Source organism: Diabrotica virgifera, chromosome 9 (assembly GCF_917563875.1).
Source record: "Diabrotica virgifera virgifera chromosome 9, PGI_DIABVI_V3a".
Classification (NCBI taxonomy): domain Eukaryota; kingdom Metazoa; phylum Arthropoda; class Insecta; order Coleoptera; family Chrysomelidae; genus Diabrotica; species Diabrotica virgifera.
The window spans coordinates 209,349,640-209,367,942 of NC_065451.1; the positions used below are offsets into that span (position 1 = coordinate 209,349,640).

Consider the following 18,303-nt stretch of genomic DNA (forward strand, 5'->3'; position numbering starts at 1 on the left):
TCTATTTTTAATTTTAAGTTTCTCTTTCAAAACTGTTGTTACATCTGTATAGTCTTCACTTTATCCATTCAGAAGTGAGGCCATTGTCTTAATATTACAGTTATTAACACGTGTTTTGACCGCTGAATATAACTACCGATTATTTCAGCTTCTTACTAGCATCTTGTTCGATCTTCCGTACATTTAAGATTTACATAAAGAATTTTTATGACTCTCCCAGTGATAATAATATTACGGGTTTAGTTGGTATCGCCCTAGGGGCACTTTTGTTGACCCCGGTTATTAATAATATAATCGGTGTTTTTGACGATGTTTTTGTTATTATCACAACAGAAAAATGACGGGCATTTAAAATTTTGAAACTAAACGATGAAAATTTTGTTTGTAGTCTATTTCGCATTTGAATGTGTCATGTGTCTTCTTCTTCACGTACCATATCAGAATTATCCGACGTTGGCGATCATCATTGCGAAGGCTTCTCGATCTTCTGCAACATAAAATAATTGTCCTGCATTTGAAATCTGAGTCAATTTACGACTGTTTTTTAACTAAGCAGCTTGTTTTCTTCTTACACTTCTATGACATTATATTGCCTTTAAGGATCAGTTGCAATTTAGTACTCTATATCGATATCCCTTGTCTATATGTCCTAGATAAGACATTTGCCGATGTTCAACAGTCCTTAGCAGTTCTCAATATCGAGGCCACATATAATGAGAGGAGAAAAATACTCCCTGCTAAGGCTCATAATCCAAGGAAAAATCTCGGGAAAGAGAAATGTGGGACTTAGGAGGATTTCCTGGTTGCGAAATTTGAGGGATTGGTACGGGTGCAGTTCAATACAATTGTTCAGACAACAAAGTTAAGATTGCTCTGATGGTAACCAACCTCCGATAGGAGACGGTACTGCAAGAAAAAGCAATTCTCTATCTTTGTTGAGAATATTTTCGCATTAGCTTTTCTTGCTGTCCAAGGTATTTTTAGGATCCGTCTATGAATCCACATTTCCAATGTTTCAATTCTGTTCATGATTCATACTGTTAGTGTCTACACTTCTGCGCCATACAAAAGTACAGACGAAATATAGCACTTAACCATTCTTTGTCTTAGTTCTACACTGAGATGATTATTGCAAAGAAATGTCTTCATTTTCATCAAAGTAGTTTTAGTCATTGCTATTCTGCGTTTTATTTCTGTCTGGACCTAGTTGGTCCGTCATGACAGTTCCTAAATATGTCATTTTGTAAACTTTTTCATCCTGGATGAACCTGGATGTGGATTAGATCTAAAAAAACTAAAAATTTTCTTTTTTTTTGTTTGAGTTTATAATAATTTATATAATTTATAATAACAAAACTAGAAACTTAAAAACAGCTCTAGAACAGATGAGAAACAACTCATTTGAAAACTATGTATCAAACCTTTCGCGTCAAGATAACTCTATCTGGAAACCAATTAAAAACAAAAATAAACCAATAAATACTTCACCTCCAATTCGGAAAAACTCAATACCACCAGGACCATGGGCAAAAAGCAACAAAGAAAAAGCTGATTTATTTGCTGAACATCTAACTGAAGTCTTCAAGCCACACGACAATGACCAAGTACAAGAAGTAGAGCAGAAACTAGCCTTACCAATTAATCAACGAAAGCGACTAACTTTAATTACACCGAAGGAGATCAAAGATGAAATTAATCATTTGAATGAAAAGAAGGCACCAGGCACTGATCTCATAACAGCAACAATGCTAAAACAACTTCCTAAAAAAGGTATAATGAAGTTATTGTACATATTAAATGCAATCTTAAGACTTAATTATTGGCCTATATCACTAAAAATTGCCCAAGTAATTATGATACCGAAACCTGGTAAAGCTTTAACGGATGTTTCATCATACCGCCCAATAAGTCTACTGCCAATAATGTCAAAACTTCTTGAAAAGCTGTTACTTAAAAGAATTATGAGCGACCTAGAATTCCAAAACTGGATCCCAGAACACCAATTTGGATTCCGGCAAGGTCATTCTACAGTGCAACAATGCCATCGCATATCAAATGTAATTAATAGAGTTTTGGACAATAAACAGTATTGCACAGCAGCATTTCTGGACATCAGCCAAGCATTTGATAAGGTATGGCACCCAGGATTACTTTATAAAATCAAAAAATCCCTACCCAACAAATACTTTGACTTATTAAAATCATATCTAAATCACAGAAAATTTGAAACTAAAGTGGAGGATGAACTATCAAACCGTAACAAAATTCAATCAGAAGTCCCACAAGGTAGTATATTGGGTCCACTTCTTTATGTACTGTACACATCCGATTTACCAACCTCTCCACAAACCACCATTGGAACTTTCGCTGATGACACAGCAATATTTGCAACTGAAGAGGATCCAAGAGCTGCAGTATTAAAACTTCAAGAACACCTAGACCAAATTGGACAGTGGTTAAAGAAATGGAAGATAAAAGCTAATGAAACTAAGTCAGCACATATAACTTTCACACTAAGGAAAGACCAATGCCCAAATATTAACCTTAATCAAGTCAACATACCACAACAGAATATCGTCAAATACCTGGGGCTTCATCTTGATTCTAAATTAAACTGGAAACAACACATTTTAAAGAAGAAGAAACAAATTGAGTTGAGAGTGAAAGAAATTAATTGGCTTATAGGTAGAAAATCTCGACTCATTGAGAACAAACTGCTGATTTATAAAACAGTCATCAAACCTATATGGACGTACGGTATAGAACTATGGAGTTGTGCCAGCAAATCAAACACAAAAATTATCCAAAGAACTCAATCAAAAATTCTACGCACCATCGCAAATGCCCCGTGGTACATTTCCAACCAAACCCTTCATACAGACCTAAACATCCCGTTAGTCAGCACAGTAATTCAAGAAAGAGCCAACAGACACCACGAGAAATTGGAAGCCACCCCAACCAATTAATATTACCATTACTGCAGCCACTAAACAACAAGATTGCGAAGATTATGGCCCATAGATCTTCGCTGAAACTGAGATGAAACCGCTGGGTGATGTACCTCATAACGCCATTTTAGTGTACAATACTACATTGATATAAGTTATTGTACTTGTTATCAAATTAACTCATAGAATATGTAATTCTGATTGTTAATAAATGCTTACAAAAAAAAAGTTTGAGTTTATTTTAATGCCCATTTCCTCTCCTATTTCGTGAATACGATCAAGCAGAATTTGGAGAACTTCAATATTTTATGACAGAATCACTGTATCGTACGCATATCTAATTATTAGTTCTCCGTTGATATTTATTCCATATGGCTGTCTCTCAAGTGCCTTGAAAAAAACTGGTCCGAGTAAACATTGAACCATGTTGGTGACAAAATGCAAGCTTGTCTGACTCCTCGTTGTCTGGAGAGTTCGTTGGTCTAGCTATTACCAATTATTCTAACTAGTAAGTACAGAAGGAACTCGTTTTTTAAATATATTGCTTATTTATTTCTTTTACTTTTTGTGCACTTAAAATAAGTCATGCCTAGATATCACATCCTCCATTTTGTCGTACCTTTCTCTCATTCCTTCATTCATTTTTCTTTGGCTAACTTGATCTTCCTTTTAATTCTTCTCTTCTCCATTCATTCCGATTCAACTATTGCAAAAAACGTTAAATGGAAATTTTGATAACTGAATAAAAAGTAGGTACCAAGAAAAACTGGCGGAAATTGAACACAAAAAACTAATGGAATCTACCAACGCCACTAATTATAACAAGTATTCTAAATTATGTATGAAACCGACTCCACATTATCAGCAATTAACATTTAGTAGAGTAATTTCTAAAAAGTCGAAATATGTAAAATTGTTATTTTTGACGTTTTTTTGTTCAAGGTAACTGAATATATCACTCTGCCGTATAAAATACTTGAAATATTCATGTTAGATATATGTTGATGTATTTAGAACACTTCTAATCAATCATCTTTTATCGATCGAACTGTTGTTAATTTATTAATTTTATTCTTTTTACCGACTAATTACATCAAAATTAATAAAATATTTTCCTTTTTGTTTCAGAAAATGTCTTTAGACGAGGTAAGTACACAACGTTTATAAAAAAAAAACATTGCTTTTTTTCTCGCTGCTATTAATGGCCTTATTATAAGGGTGACAGTACTCCCCCCTGTGGTACTCCAGCCTCGATCATCAAAATTTCAGACAGGACGTGTGTTATTTGAACCCTGAACTTTCTATTGGCGGGTAGGACGAAAGAATGCATGCCATTTCTTTGCTGTAGCCTAGTTAGCTGATTTTGTGAATAAGTCTTTCATGCCACACTCTGTCAAATACTCTACTGACATCTATGAATGCAGTAGTAGTGTATTTCTTTTGGTTGAATCCCTCAGTGGTGTATTCGGTCAACCTTAACATTTACAGCTCGCTGCAGTGTTGAATTCTGAAACCAAAGGACATCGCACACATCTTATGGAAAATATAATGTCACTCAAATTCAATAAAATTTATACGAATAGATTCGTTTTAAATTAACGGTCAAATCTTATCATTGTGCCAACTCCATATTTTCAATGATAAGAGCAGAAATTGATATAAATAAATCTGAAATCAAATGGATACGTACATAAGTTAGAGAGAGAAAAAATATTTTATAATACCCAAATTGTCGGTACTCCATAAATCAGCGGATTAGTTTCACTAATCCGCTTAGGCCCAGCGGGGTTTAAGCTCTTTTGAATAGCACCCAAAGCAATAGTGATTGTAACTGACAGTTTTACTGACTCCAAAAATGTGATTTCGATAAACTTTAATTGCAATTTGCGCCGTAATTAATCATAGTTAAGAGTTGGCGCAATGATAAGATTGGACCGTTAATTTAAAACGAATCTATTCGTATAAATTTTATTGAATTTGAGTGACATTATATTTTCCATAAGATGTGTGCGATGTCCTTTAGGTTTCTCTATCGTGCCTATTTTTTAAGACTCTTCTTTTAACCTAGCTAGTACAACCCTATCTGCAACCTTGCTTATTAATGATAAAATGGCCTATAGTTTCGAGGGAATATGCCGTTTCTTAGGAAATTAGGAAATCTTCTTAATCTGAGCATGGCATTTATGATTTGTAGTGGCTTTTACAAAATTTGAATATATGCGTGTATTTGGTGTATAGTTGACTTTCTGACAGTGAATCAGCATTGGCAATGTCCAATAATATCCACTATAAAGAGTTTAAGTCTCTTAAAAAGTACATTGACAAAAAAATAGAGTAATGACTCAATAGTTTTTCAATCAAGTATATCGCCCTTTTTATGCAGTGGACAAAAGATGGTCACCACCTGTCTTTCTTCTTCTTAGCCTTCTATCATCCATGTTTGGACATAGACCTCTCTCAACTACTTCCATCGGTCTCTATCCTGAGCAACTTATTTCCAATTTGTTTTGGGTACTCTTTTAATATCATCAAACCATCTTATAGGCTATTGATTATGTATTTTAGAAAGGAACTACAACGTTAACGGGGTTTTATTGTTTTATATAGCCAAGGGACTTCTAAATATGAAAAAACCGTGGAGTGCTACCATTTAAAGGGATGCGTTTTGAGAAAGGGGTGAATTAGTCCCTAGGCACAGAGCATATTAGGGTGAGTTCTATGCACGTTTGGTACAAACACGTCTACAGGGAAATTTTTCCAGGTTAAATTTACTATCGAAATATCACATTTTAAAGTCAAAAATATTATTTTTTTACAAAAATATATTCAAAAGAAAAGCAAGAAAAAAACACGAAAGATAGCAATTTTGTTTTTTGCCCCATAACTTTTTGCCACGGGGATATAGGTATAGACATTGCTTTACAGAAAAAATCTTCCATATTCTTTTTTTAAAATGGCGTTTGGTAGAAGTCTCTGTAATTTATAGTTTCCAAAATATGATTTTTCAAATTTCGTTACTCACAAGCTTGGTATATGCAATGTTACATTTAGTAGGAAGAAAGGTCAATTACCTTTAAAATGGTCTACTGTAGAAGGCTGTATGACAATTATTAAGCAAGATATGGTTTTTCAAAATTTTATACTTTTAATGATTTTTATATATTTTACGATTATTTTTAAATTTCTCATTATAACTTTTTTTATTGTATATTTAGGTATATATATTGTGCAATAGAAAAGAAAGATTATTTTCTTTACTTTAAAATGGTGTGCTGTACAAAATTCTAGGTCTATTTTTAAACAAGATAATGTTTTTCAAAGTTTGACACATTATACACATGCAATAGGTCCCACTAAGTTGGGACCATATGGAATACTTTTTTATTATTAACTTTATGAAAAAAATTATTCTTTATAAAATGCTCTGCATAGTCTAAAACCTAAGATGTAATCATCAGATATAAAATTTTATCAATAGTGTACGAGGTATGTTAAACAATATGAATTTCTCTCGAGAGTAAAGTACCTTTTACAATATCGAAAAGTGTTATTAAGAAAAGTTATTTGGAATTAAAAATTATGATATAATATGCAATTTTATTCTTCTAATTGAAAAAATAAAAAATTTTAAAATTTTTCTCAAATTACGGATACCCTTGGATATCCTACGGATATCTTATTTAAAAATAGTCATAGAATTTTTTGCAATACACCATCTTAAAGTAAAGAAAATAAGCTTTTTTCCACAATGTATATATCTACTAAATGTACAAGAAAAAAAGTCATATGAGAAATTTAAAAAATAATCATAAAAAATATCAAAAATATTAAAAGTATAAGATCTTAAAAAAGCATAACTTACTTAAAAATAGTCATACAGCCTTATACAACAGACCATTTTAAAGGTAATTGACTTCTCTTTCTACTAAATATTACCATTGCATATACCTAGAAATGCGTAGAAAAAAGTTACAGAACAATGTTTGCGAAATAATGGGGAAAATGGCTCAAAAGCGCTGTGAGCGACGAACTTTGAAAAATCCGATTTCGGAAACTATAAATCCTAGAGACTTCTACTGAACGTCATTTTAAAGAGAAAGGATGGAAGTTCTTTTTCGCTGAAGCAATGCCTATACCTACAGGGTGATTGATTAGTAGGGTAAAGCTCAATAGCTCCGCTATAGTAATAGATAGCAATAAAAGTTAATAACAAAAATTTTAGCCACCTTTGAGCATCATATTACAAAATTAGTTAGAATGTTATAGGGTATTCGATAACACAGTGGCAGACCAAACTTATGTTTTTTTAAATGGAACACCCTATATTTTATTTTAAATTCAAAATCCTGTTAACTTCTCCATCACAAAAATATAAAGGTTTGTTATGTTATACAGGGTATTTACAAAGTTATAACCAATTTTATATGAAAAGCGTAACAAGTTCAACTCCCTGTATAAATAAAAATAAGCAAAAAAACAATGGTTTATTAATGCCATATTTTTTAACGTATTGTAAAAATTTTCAAGAATGGTCGATATTGCTAATTTTCTTTATATCAAATACAGGGTGAGTCAAAACGCAAGTACATTATTTTCTCAGTAATTTTAAATGGAACACCTTGTATTTTATATCACTATTGAAAAGTATCATTACCGTACTTTAATTTTTAGATAACATTCCTTATGTCTAAATTTATTAGTTTTCGAGATATTTTCATTTTTCAATGGACCAATAGCGTGGCCACCCAAATCACCAGAATTTAATAAACTGGACTGATTTTTTTGGGGTTACGTTAATAATGAAGTTTATAAAATACCTCCAACAACAAGGGATGAGATGAAAAATAGAATATAAAGTGTATTTCGATGTGTTAATTTACAAATGCTCCGTAGAGTAAGTAGCTCAATCAATGATCGTTTTTAGGCGTACATAAATGTGTTAGGAGATAATTTTGAACACCTTATGTAATTAAATATTAAAAATATTTTATTAAAAGTAGCTTCTAATTTTTTCAAACATGTTTTTTTGGGAAATGTATTACTGATAAATTATGTTTCGTTCTTTATTTGTTACATTGTTACATTTACATACAAAAGTAGTGTTTAATTGTCTTCACAAAATATTGTATTTTGTGTTTGTGTGTTTTTTTGTAAAATTTATTACTAATTTTCTTTGTTTATTTGTTGCATTTACATAAAAAGATAGTTTTTAATTGTTTCAAAAATGTTGCATGTAGTGGTTGTGTTTTTGTTTGTAAAATGTATTACTAATAAATTATTTTTATTTCTTTATTTGCTACAGTGTTATATTGATTACCGGATTGATGATCGGTAATCTTCAATTGTCAATTCAGTCATGGCTTACTTAAAATTTAGATAAATTTAAACACCTAAAATAATTTGATCTGAAAAATGAAAATATCTCGAAAACTAATAAATTTGGGCATAGGGAATGTTATATAAAAATTAAAGTACGTTAATGTTACTTTTCAATGATGATATAAAATACAGGGTGTTCCATTTAACATTACTGAGAAAATAATGTACTTGCGTTTTGACTCACCCTGTATTTGATATAAAGAAAATTAGCAATATCAATAATTCTTAAACATTTTGACAATAAATAAAAAATATGGCATTAATAAACCATTGCTGTTGTGCTTATTTTTATTTATACAGGGAGTTGAACTTGTTACGATTTTCATAAAAAAATTGGTTATAACTTTGTAAATACCCTGTATCACATTACAAACCTTTATATTTTTGTGATGGAGAAGTTAACAGGATTTCGAATATAAAATAAAATATAGGGTGTTCCATTTAAAAAAACAAAAGTTAGGTCTGCCACTGTGTTATCGAACACCCTATAACATTCTAACTAATTTTGTAATGTGAAGCTCAAAGGTGGCTAAAATTTTTGTTAGTAGCTTTTATTGCTATCTATTACTATAGCGGAGGTATTGAGCTTTACCCTACTAATCAATCACTCTGTATATCCCTGTGAAAAAAAGTTATGGGGCAAAAAACAAAATTGCTTTCTTTCGTGTTTTTTTTTGCTATTTGAATATATTTTTGTAAAAAAAATACTTTTGACTGTAAATTATGATATTTTGATAGTAAATTTAACCTGGAACAATTTTCCTGTTGACGTGTTTGTACCAAAAGTGAATAGAACTCACCCTAATTTGCTCTGTGCCTAGGGACAAATTTACCCCTTTCTCAAAACCGCGCCCATTTAAATGGTAGCACTCCGCGGTTTTTTCAAATTTAGAGGTCCATTGATCATATGAGACAATAAAATCCCGTTAACGTTGTAGTTCCTTTTAGCTCTCTTATTTTGAACATAATCATTAGCCTATTATCTATGGTCTTCCTCTTGTCGTTTACTTTGGTAAGGTCTTCAATGTTTATTATTGCGATCCAACGTTGATCTTATTATCTAGCAGTGTGGCCTGCGAAGCTCCATTTAAGTTAGTCAATTTTTGTTATGTCTTCGACTTTTGTTATGTATACCTAACATTGCTCTTTCTGTTGTGGTTAATATATTCACATTTGTCTTGGTTAGGGTCCAGGTTTGACAGCATATGTCATGATAGGAAGGATGCACTGGTTGAACACTTTGCTCCTCAAGTATTGGGGTATTCTGCGGTTCTTAAGTATCCAACTAAGTTTTCCAAATCCTGCCCATGCTAGTCTTGCTCTTCTAGTAATTTCCGCACTTTGGTTCTCTTTGTCTGGGACCATCTGCGTTTGTCATTGGTTTGTTTTTGTCTGGCCACCTGTCTTACACATTTCGAAGCAGATTTCGTTGATACCTGGGGCTTTAAGTTTTTTGGTGACATTCGACACTTCTTTTCTTGTTGCTGGTTCAATGGCACATCCTGTATACTATATACCCATCAGGGGTGTCTAAAAGTAAAATTCCTTACCAAAAATTTTTCCAAGCTCCATAATGATCAGCTAAAGTATGAATAACGCCTAAAACCAGATCAATATAAGTTAATTACAGAAAAATTTACCATTTCACATTTCCAATTCTACTGATAGCTATTTTTTCTAAGAAATAGTACCACTTTAATTACATTTTACATTGACTTGTTAATTGCCCCATTTTACGTTTGTGCACCTAAAACGTTCGTGTTAATATGCTTGTTTACAGTTTACTTTTTATGGAAGTTTCTTATGGATTTTTTTAGTAGATTTTTTTGTAATCAATGTTACTCATAATAATATGTTTAATTATGTTGTCGCTAGTAAAATGCAAACAAAAAGTGTTTTTTTTTATTGGAGATTTTGTTATTATCGCACATCGAAAATTGTTCCATTTTTACATATAATTACTCTTCATATCGTTTTGAAATAATTTTCTTGCGAAATTTATATATTATCTACTATAATTTAGTAGCAATTAACCGGAATTTTAATTTAAAATACGTTTATTTTGATTTTTCGATTTCTTTCTCTTCTTCAGGACCCACTATATTGATGTGAGCGATCACATTTTCCATTAACACTCTGTTTCTTGCAATATAACAGAGATTGTATGTCGTTAATCCCTGTCCATTGCCTTATGTTTCGGAGCCAGGACATTTTCTTGCGTCCTATTCCTCTCTTGCCTTCAATTTTAACTTCGATTATAAGTTGGAGGAACTGGTATTTTGGATTTCGTATGATGTGACCCAGATACGCCATTTTCCTTTTCTTGATTATTTCGAAAAGTTGGCGTTCTTGATTGATTCTTTTAAGGACATCTACATTTGTCACTTTCGGTATCCATGGTATCTTTAGGATACGGGATACGGCGATAAAGCCACATTTCGAAGGCTTCTAATCTATTTATATCTCTCGTTTTGAATGTCCAGCCCTTTACGCCATATCGCAGCACCGACCATACGTAGCACTTGCTAAACCTTAGTCTCAGTTGAAGATCGAACTCTGAACAGTTCAGTACCTTCCTGAATTTTATGAAAGTTTGTCGAGCTTGCTCAATGCGACATTTTACTTTCCTGTCCGACGACCAGTCTTCAAAAGGCCACGTTCCCAGGTATTTAAATTTGCTCACTCTTTCAATGGACTTATATGCAGTGTTATGGTGGAGTTTTCAAGTGCATCCAAGTTTTTGGTATTAATCTCTAATCCCATTGCAATTCTGCAGCAAGGTATATTTGGGTTTTCCTGGAAACCCTTTGTGATCGTTATTTCTTATGTCTTACCAAATGGTGCTTTGATCCACAGATGCATCCTCTATATTATGTATACTCTCTTTTCTTCGACCTTCATCATTTATTCTTGTCTTAACAATCAACAAGAATTTTACTCAGTCCTTTCGGATAGTCTTTAAAATATAGTATAAAATTTGATATTTCTTTGCAGAGATTCCAAAAGGCTGCTGCCGATATCAAGAACTTGAAAAGCAAGCCCACTGACAATGATCTATTAGAAATTTACGGATTGTTCAAACAAGCTACCGAAGGAGACTGCACCACAGGTAATTTTTGACGTTTCATTTTTTTCTAAACCTTCCAAAGAGTTCTTGTTAGTACATTCTTTCACGGTTTTTGCTGTAAATTTTAAAGAACCGCTTGGATTGACATGAAATTTGGCATACGCATAGCTAACATGTCAAAGAAAAAAAGTGATATGGTGCCGATGTGTGCTTTTGCCCTGGGGGTGAGTTTCACCCCATCTCGGAGGTGAAAAAATATATGTCCAAGATAAGTCTCGAAATGGATAAACTGACTTATTTTAAGCAACTTTTGTTCTATAGAGTTTTTTCACCAAATCAATACTTTTCGAGTTATTTGCAAGTGAATATGTTCATTTTTCAACAAAATAACCAAGTTTTTAGACGGTTTTTCGCAAATAACTCAAAACGTAAACATTTTGTCGAACAAAATATTCTTAGCAAAACCATAGCCTATAAAAAAATGAAAAAAACGGTGTATATATTAGGTCTCTATACCTAGCAAAAGTAAAAGCAGAGTTGTAGCGAATATAAAATAGGTTCATATTCGAAAAATTCCAAATAGAATAATTCAATTGTTTAAAAAAAAGCTTTATTTCTGTTTTTATAAAAAAATTTCTAGCATCAAATGTAAGCAAGTTACGATCAAAACAAAGTTGGTCCCTTTTGTTTTGGCAAAAAAAAATCAGGAAGATCACCCCCCAATTAGCAACTTAAATGAAATTAATCGATACCGCTTCACAAGTTACTTTACTTATGTTGTGTTTATATATTATCTGTAAGTTGCATCGAATCAAAGTGCTTATTTTTGAAAAAAAATTGGTTTTAAAGTAAAATTTTTAAAAATTTTAATTTTGAAAAAATGCTTTTTTTTCAAAATAACTTCAAAATTGTTAGAGATACCAAAAATCTTAAACAATAAAAAAAGTCGCCTTTACTTTTCTGAATATTTTGTATTTTTTGTTTTTCTGTAAGACAAAAATTGGTTAAAATTCAGTGTTTCTAAATTTGCATACACTCGTGATAAGTGACTCGTTCAAGCCCTTTTAACTACAGCTCTTTCAAAAATAAGGACTTTGAACCGATGAAACTTACAGATCATATGAACAATACATACACGACTAAAAAACTTGTGAATTGGTAACAATTAAGTTCATCTGAAATGCTAATTAGGTAATGATTTTCCCGATTTCTTACCAAAAAAATGGACCAACTTTATTTTGAGCGTAACTTGTTTACTTTTGATGCTAAAAAATTTTTTTTAAAACAAAAAATGAGCATTTTTTAAACAATTTAAAAAAGTTAAAATGAGTTTTCCCCAAAACAGTGCTTCGTTTTTTGGTTATGGCACGTTAAAATATTCGATTTGGAATTTGACGAATATGAACCTATTTTTCATTAGCTATAACTCTGCTTCTACCAGGTATAGTGACCTAATATATACACCATGTTTTTCACTTTTTTACGTGCTATATTTTTGATATGAATTTTTTTTTCGACCAAATACTTACTTTTTGAATTATTTGCGAGAAACCGTCTGAAAACGTGGTTATTTTGTAGAAAAATTAACATATTCACTCGCAAGTAACTCGAAAAGTATTAACTTGGTGAAAAAACTTTATAGAACAAAAGTTGCTTAGAATTAGTCATTTTATTTATTTCCGGACTTATTTCGAACATATATTTTTCACCCCCAAGAGGGGGTGAAACTCGCCCCTAGGGCAAAAGCACACATCGGCACAATATCACTTTTTTCTTTGACTTGTTAGCTACGTGTATACCAAATTTCATGTCAATCCAAGCGGTTGTTTAAACTTTACAGGTTTTGCACCGAATTTTGCACAGAATTAGTCACAGGATACTAGAAAATGTCCCCATTGAACAAGCTGGCTTCTGCCCTCATCGAAGCTGTACGGACCAAGTGCTGTCATTAACAACTTTTATAGAAGCTAGTTTTCAAAAGAAACAAAAGACAGCAACAGTATTTATAGATCTAACAGCAGCATATGATACTGTTTGGAGACAGGGATTAATATATAAACTGGCCCGCATTATCCCCTGCAGAAAGATAATTAACCTCATTGACAACATGCTGACCAACAGAGCCTTCCAGGTTATAATGGGAAAGGAGACGAGTAGACAGATGAAACTTAACAATGGTCTTCCACAGGGTTCTGTCCTTGCCCCTTTACTTTTCAGCCTCTATATTGCTGACATGCCTGAAACCGAATCTCGGAAGTTTGGATATGCTGACGACTGGACCCTTGCAACAAGCCACCAATCTTTAGAAACTACAGAAATCACTCTCACGAATGACTTATCCATCCTCAGCGAATACCTTAAGAAATGGAGACTACAGCCAAATACTACAAAAACTGAAGTATCAGCTTTTCATCTAAACAACAAGTTGGCAAACAGAGAATTGCGAGTGTATTTTAATAACAAGCTGTTAAAACACAATAAATACCCGAAATACCTTGGGGTTACTCTAGACAGAACGCTCACATTCAGAGAACACCTGACGAAAACAGCAGCAAAATTGAAAACACGCAACAATATAATACAGAAACTCTGCGGCACTACATGGGGGTCCACAGCATCAACATTAAGATCCTCTGCTCTTGGCCTGATATATCCGGTGGCAGAATACTGTGCTCCAGTGTGGCTAAATAGCAGGCATACCCACCTGGTCGACACCCAACTAAACCGTACTATGCGTATGATAACAGGCACAATTAAGCCCACCCCTACAATGTGGCTACCTACCCTTAGTGATATAGCACCACCCAACCTACGCCGCGAACATGCATTGGTTAAAGAATATAACAAAATAATGGACAGTCGCCAGCTTCTAGTCCACAACGACATCCCCGATATTCTTGGAAACCGTCTCCGATCCAGGTTACCCCCTCTACAATCTGCTCAAGCGCTGCAGCAATCCAACTTTGACTTAAATACCCGATGGAGAGAAGATTGGGAAAGTAGGACAGATCCGCATTACCATAGTCTACCGGACATCATAGGGAAACCTGGCGAATTTGAACGTCCCCGTAAGATTTGGGCAGCCCTTAATCGAATGCGAACAAACTGTGGAAGATGCGCCGACTCCCTCCACAGATGGGGTAAACTCCCCTCGCCTTCTTGTGACTGCGGCGCTGCAAGACAGACGATCAGTCACATTGTTCAGGACTGCCCACGCAGAACATACACAGGCGACCCTATAGACTTTGTAATGGCAACCGAAGGGTCAATCGAATATATAAAAAAATTGGACATCTGTTTGTAATGCATTGTATAATGCATAAATCTAAATATATTCTGTGATATACTTAAGCCATACGCTAAATAAATAAATACAGGTTTTGCAATATTTTACCTTTAAAGAACGTACTATCTATAGACCAGGGCGCATCTGTAAAAATATTAGTACATTTGGACGTTGAGAGGTGACTCAAATTTTTTTGCAGAAATTGCTTGAAAATAACTCAAATAATAATATTTGATAAAAGGCATTATATTTAATTTCGATTCAGAGATCATTACCATCTTTCTATGGACCATTTCGAACTCTTTTGTTCTCATCAGGAAAGCACTGTAATGATGCTCTGAACTCTAGAGTTCGAAATGGTCCATAGAAAGATGGTAATGATCTCTATGATTATGAAATTAAATATAATGCCTTTTATCTACCTGTATTTTTACTCACGTATTGAGTACTAGGAAGCAGATTTGTTGATCTTTACCTCGGTGAATTGATATGTTGTGGAGTGCAACTATGTAGACTCCCCATGTCTCTACATTCATCACCCTTTATTCCCTGCAATTTTTAGAAGGATGGGAGTAGGTATAAGAGAGAATCTGTTTCCGAATTAAGAAATCCAAAGATTTTATTATTTTTAAACATTTATTTGTTTGAAAATGGAGTCTTTTGGGTTTCGACATTTTAATAATATTTGAGTTATTCTCCCTCTCAAAGAGGTCCGGAACATTGTTTAAATAATCAAAATGTCAAAAAATAAAGGAAAATTTCGATTTTTTTCTTCGTTTTTTGATTATAACTTTAAAAGTGTTCATTTCCGAGAAAAGTTGTACTGACATAAAAGTTGCGTAATTAAATTTCCTACAATATAGAATTGGTTAAAAAATTAAAAAATAGTCACCTTTGTTGCAAAATAGCAAATAATTGCGAAAAAACCATACAAAAACAAGTATTCGCATTTTACGTTTTTCAACCATTTATGCTAGGCTTGGGACCTTCATATTTCACCCAGAAAAACTTTATGATATAGTAAAACAGTAGTGTAAATTTCATTAAGATCGGGTCAATAGATTTTGCTAAATAAATTTTGCAATCCAGCTTTCGCAAAAAAAATTCACTTTTTCAAAATGTTACAGGACTGAAAATAAAGCAGATAGCAAGTTGAATTTTTTTTGCCTATAGAAGTGTACTGTATCTTTATTTGCAATTTTCAAAATTAAAATCGATTAACTAGTACGGCGTCAGGAATTTTTTTAAATAAACATTAATTATTGGTGCTACGCGCAGGACAGCGGATAGTTTGCTCTGATTGGGCATTCCAATGATTTGATAATGATTGATACATTTTAATTTTTATTACATTTCGATATACAGTGGAACCTCGATAACTCGGATTAATCGGGACCGCGGCCGATCCGGGTTATCAAAAATCCGAGATAGCCGGAGAATATGGTAAAAATTAATAAAATACGGTATACATACTTACAGATAAACTCCGTTAGAATTGAAATAACATGAAATATATTTATAAATATGCACAGTACCTACACATCAAAATTACTGAAAAAAAAAACACCAAACACAAACGTAAGCAAACGGAAGCGAACAATACAAGACACACAATACAGTCACAACGATGTAATGTTATTTAAGAACAGTGAAAACTGAAGACTAGTATATAAAGTATATAAAAGAATTTTTTAAATAGTCTTTCCTAAACAATGCTAAGACAGTTTTAAATAAAAAGGAATAGGTACTACAGACAGGTGCCTGTTGTTTCTGCGGCGTGTGCTATGAGTTATTTTTACTATCGACTATCGTATAGTTCAAATTACACACATACACATTTCTCAAATATTATATTACATACATTTTTATTGTTGAAAGGTTTGTCTGATAATTAACTATTTTGATGGGAAATAAGCCACAATTAAATTGAAAAATAATTTTATTAACGTTTCGACGCCCAAATCGGGTCGTTCTCAAAATACAAAATATTGAAAATCAAAATGTTTATCTGATGAAAATCGGTCCGGGTTAGCCGGACTTCCGGGTTATCGGGGGCCGACTTATCGGGGTTCCACTGTACATAAATAAATAAATTTGTTTATTGTAAAATAAAAACACATAAGTACTCTATCTTTTGAAATAAAATTTTTTTTAGCAAAAACTTTCTTTGTTCATATATTTTAACTTAGAGAATAAAAGTTTATTATTTTTAAACATATGCAATTGTTTAAACAATATTTCACAAACAATAATAAAATTAGTTTGATTTTTGTGGAATTAAAATATTAAAATACAACAAAATATAGAGTAAGAAAATAATATATTAGATAAAGATTGGAAGACATTTTGGTGGAAATCAACTTGTGTGAATCGAACACCGCTGTCCTGCGCGTAGCACCAAAAATTAATGTTTATTTAAAAAATTTCCTGGCGCCGTGATAATTAATCGATTTCAATTTTGCAAATTGCAAATGAAAGGTACAGTACACTTCTATAAGCAAAAAAAAATCAACTTGCTATTTGCTTTATTTTCAGTCCTGCAACATTAAAAAAAAATGAATTTTTTTTGCGAAAGCTGGATTACAAAATTTATTTTGCAAAATCTATTAAACCGATCTTAATGAAATTTACAGTGTTGTTTTACTATATCATAAAGTTTTTCTGTCCTAAAGTCCTAAGTGTAGCGTAAATGGTTGAAAAACGTAAAAAAATGTGAATGGTTGTTTTTGTATGTTTTTTTTCGCAATTATTGCTATTTTGCAACAAGGGTGACTATTTTTTAAATTTTTAACCAATTCTGTATTGTAGGAAATTTAATTACGCAACTTTTATGTCAGTACAACTTTTCTCAGAAATGAATAGTTTTAAAGTTATAATCAAAAAACCAATAAAAAATGGAATTTTTACTTCATATTTTGACATTTTGATTATTTAAACAATGTTCCGGACCATTTTGAGTGGGAGGATAACTGAAATATTAATATTTGATTTATTTTCAAGCAATTTCTGCAAAAAAATTTGAGTCACCTCTCAACGTCCATCTCAAAACAGATGCGCCCTGGACTACTATATTGTATAGGATATTTATTTTGTAATTTTTGTTTTAGCCCGACCTGGACTGTTGGACCTTAAAGGAAAAGCCAAATGGGACTCGTGGAACGGCAGGAAAGGATCCAGTCAAGACAAAGCCAAGGAAGAATACATCGCAAAAGTACAGTCGTTGATCGATAGCTTAGGACTCGCATAAGGCATTTTTATCATCACTTTTTTTTAAGGGAAAACTATTTTGTTATCATTATACTCTATGGTTCTAATAAAAACAATTTTCTTGTAATTACTGTTTTGTTTGTTAAATATACTTTCTTTTCTTTCTCCTCTTCCTTTTACCCTGTCAGAGTGTCGGATTTTAATTTCTATGCACCCATCTATTCCATTCTTTCCTATTTCCTACCATTATTTTCAATTTCTCGATTGATTTTTGTTAATTTTTCCCGCCTCTACTACTTGCTCTATCTATTTTTTTTGGTCTGCCTCTTTTTCTTTTTACGATGGTCTTTTCTTCGTGAACTTTTCTTGCACCTAATACTGTTGGGTTGCATCCTTATCACATTTCACACCAGTTC

At 32.6% G+C, this 18,303-nt stretch overlaps 1 protein-coding gene across 1 annotated transcript in view; it reads left to right on the forward strand.

Annotated features, from left to right (window-relative positions):
- The window catches only part of LOC114327645 (acyl-CoA-binding protein homolog), a 47,319-nt gene extending 29,305 nt beyond the window's left edge, over nt 1–18,014 (forward strand). The window contains exons 2-4 of the mRNA XM_050662382.1: nt 4,077–4,094; nt 11,322–11,436; nt 17,788–18,014. Of these exons, the coding sequence (XP_050518339.1) occupies nt 4,080–4,094; nt 11,322–11,436; nt 17,788–17,927 (270 nt within the window). The 5' untranslated portion in view covers nt 4,077–4,079 and the 3' untranslated portion in view covers nt 17,928–18,014. The remainder of the gene's footprint in view (nt 1–4,076; nt 4,095–11,321; nt 11,437–17,787) is intronic.
- The last annotated feature ends 289 nt before the right edge of the window (nt 18,015–18,303 follow it).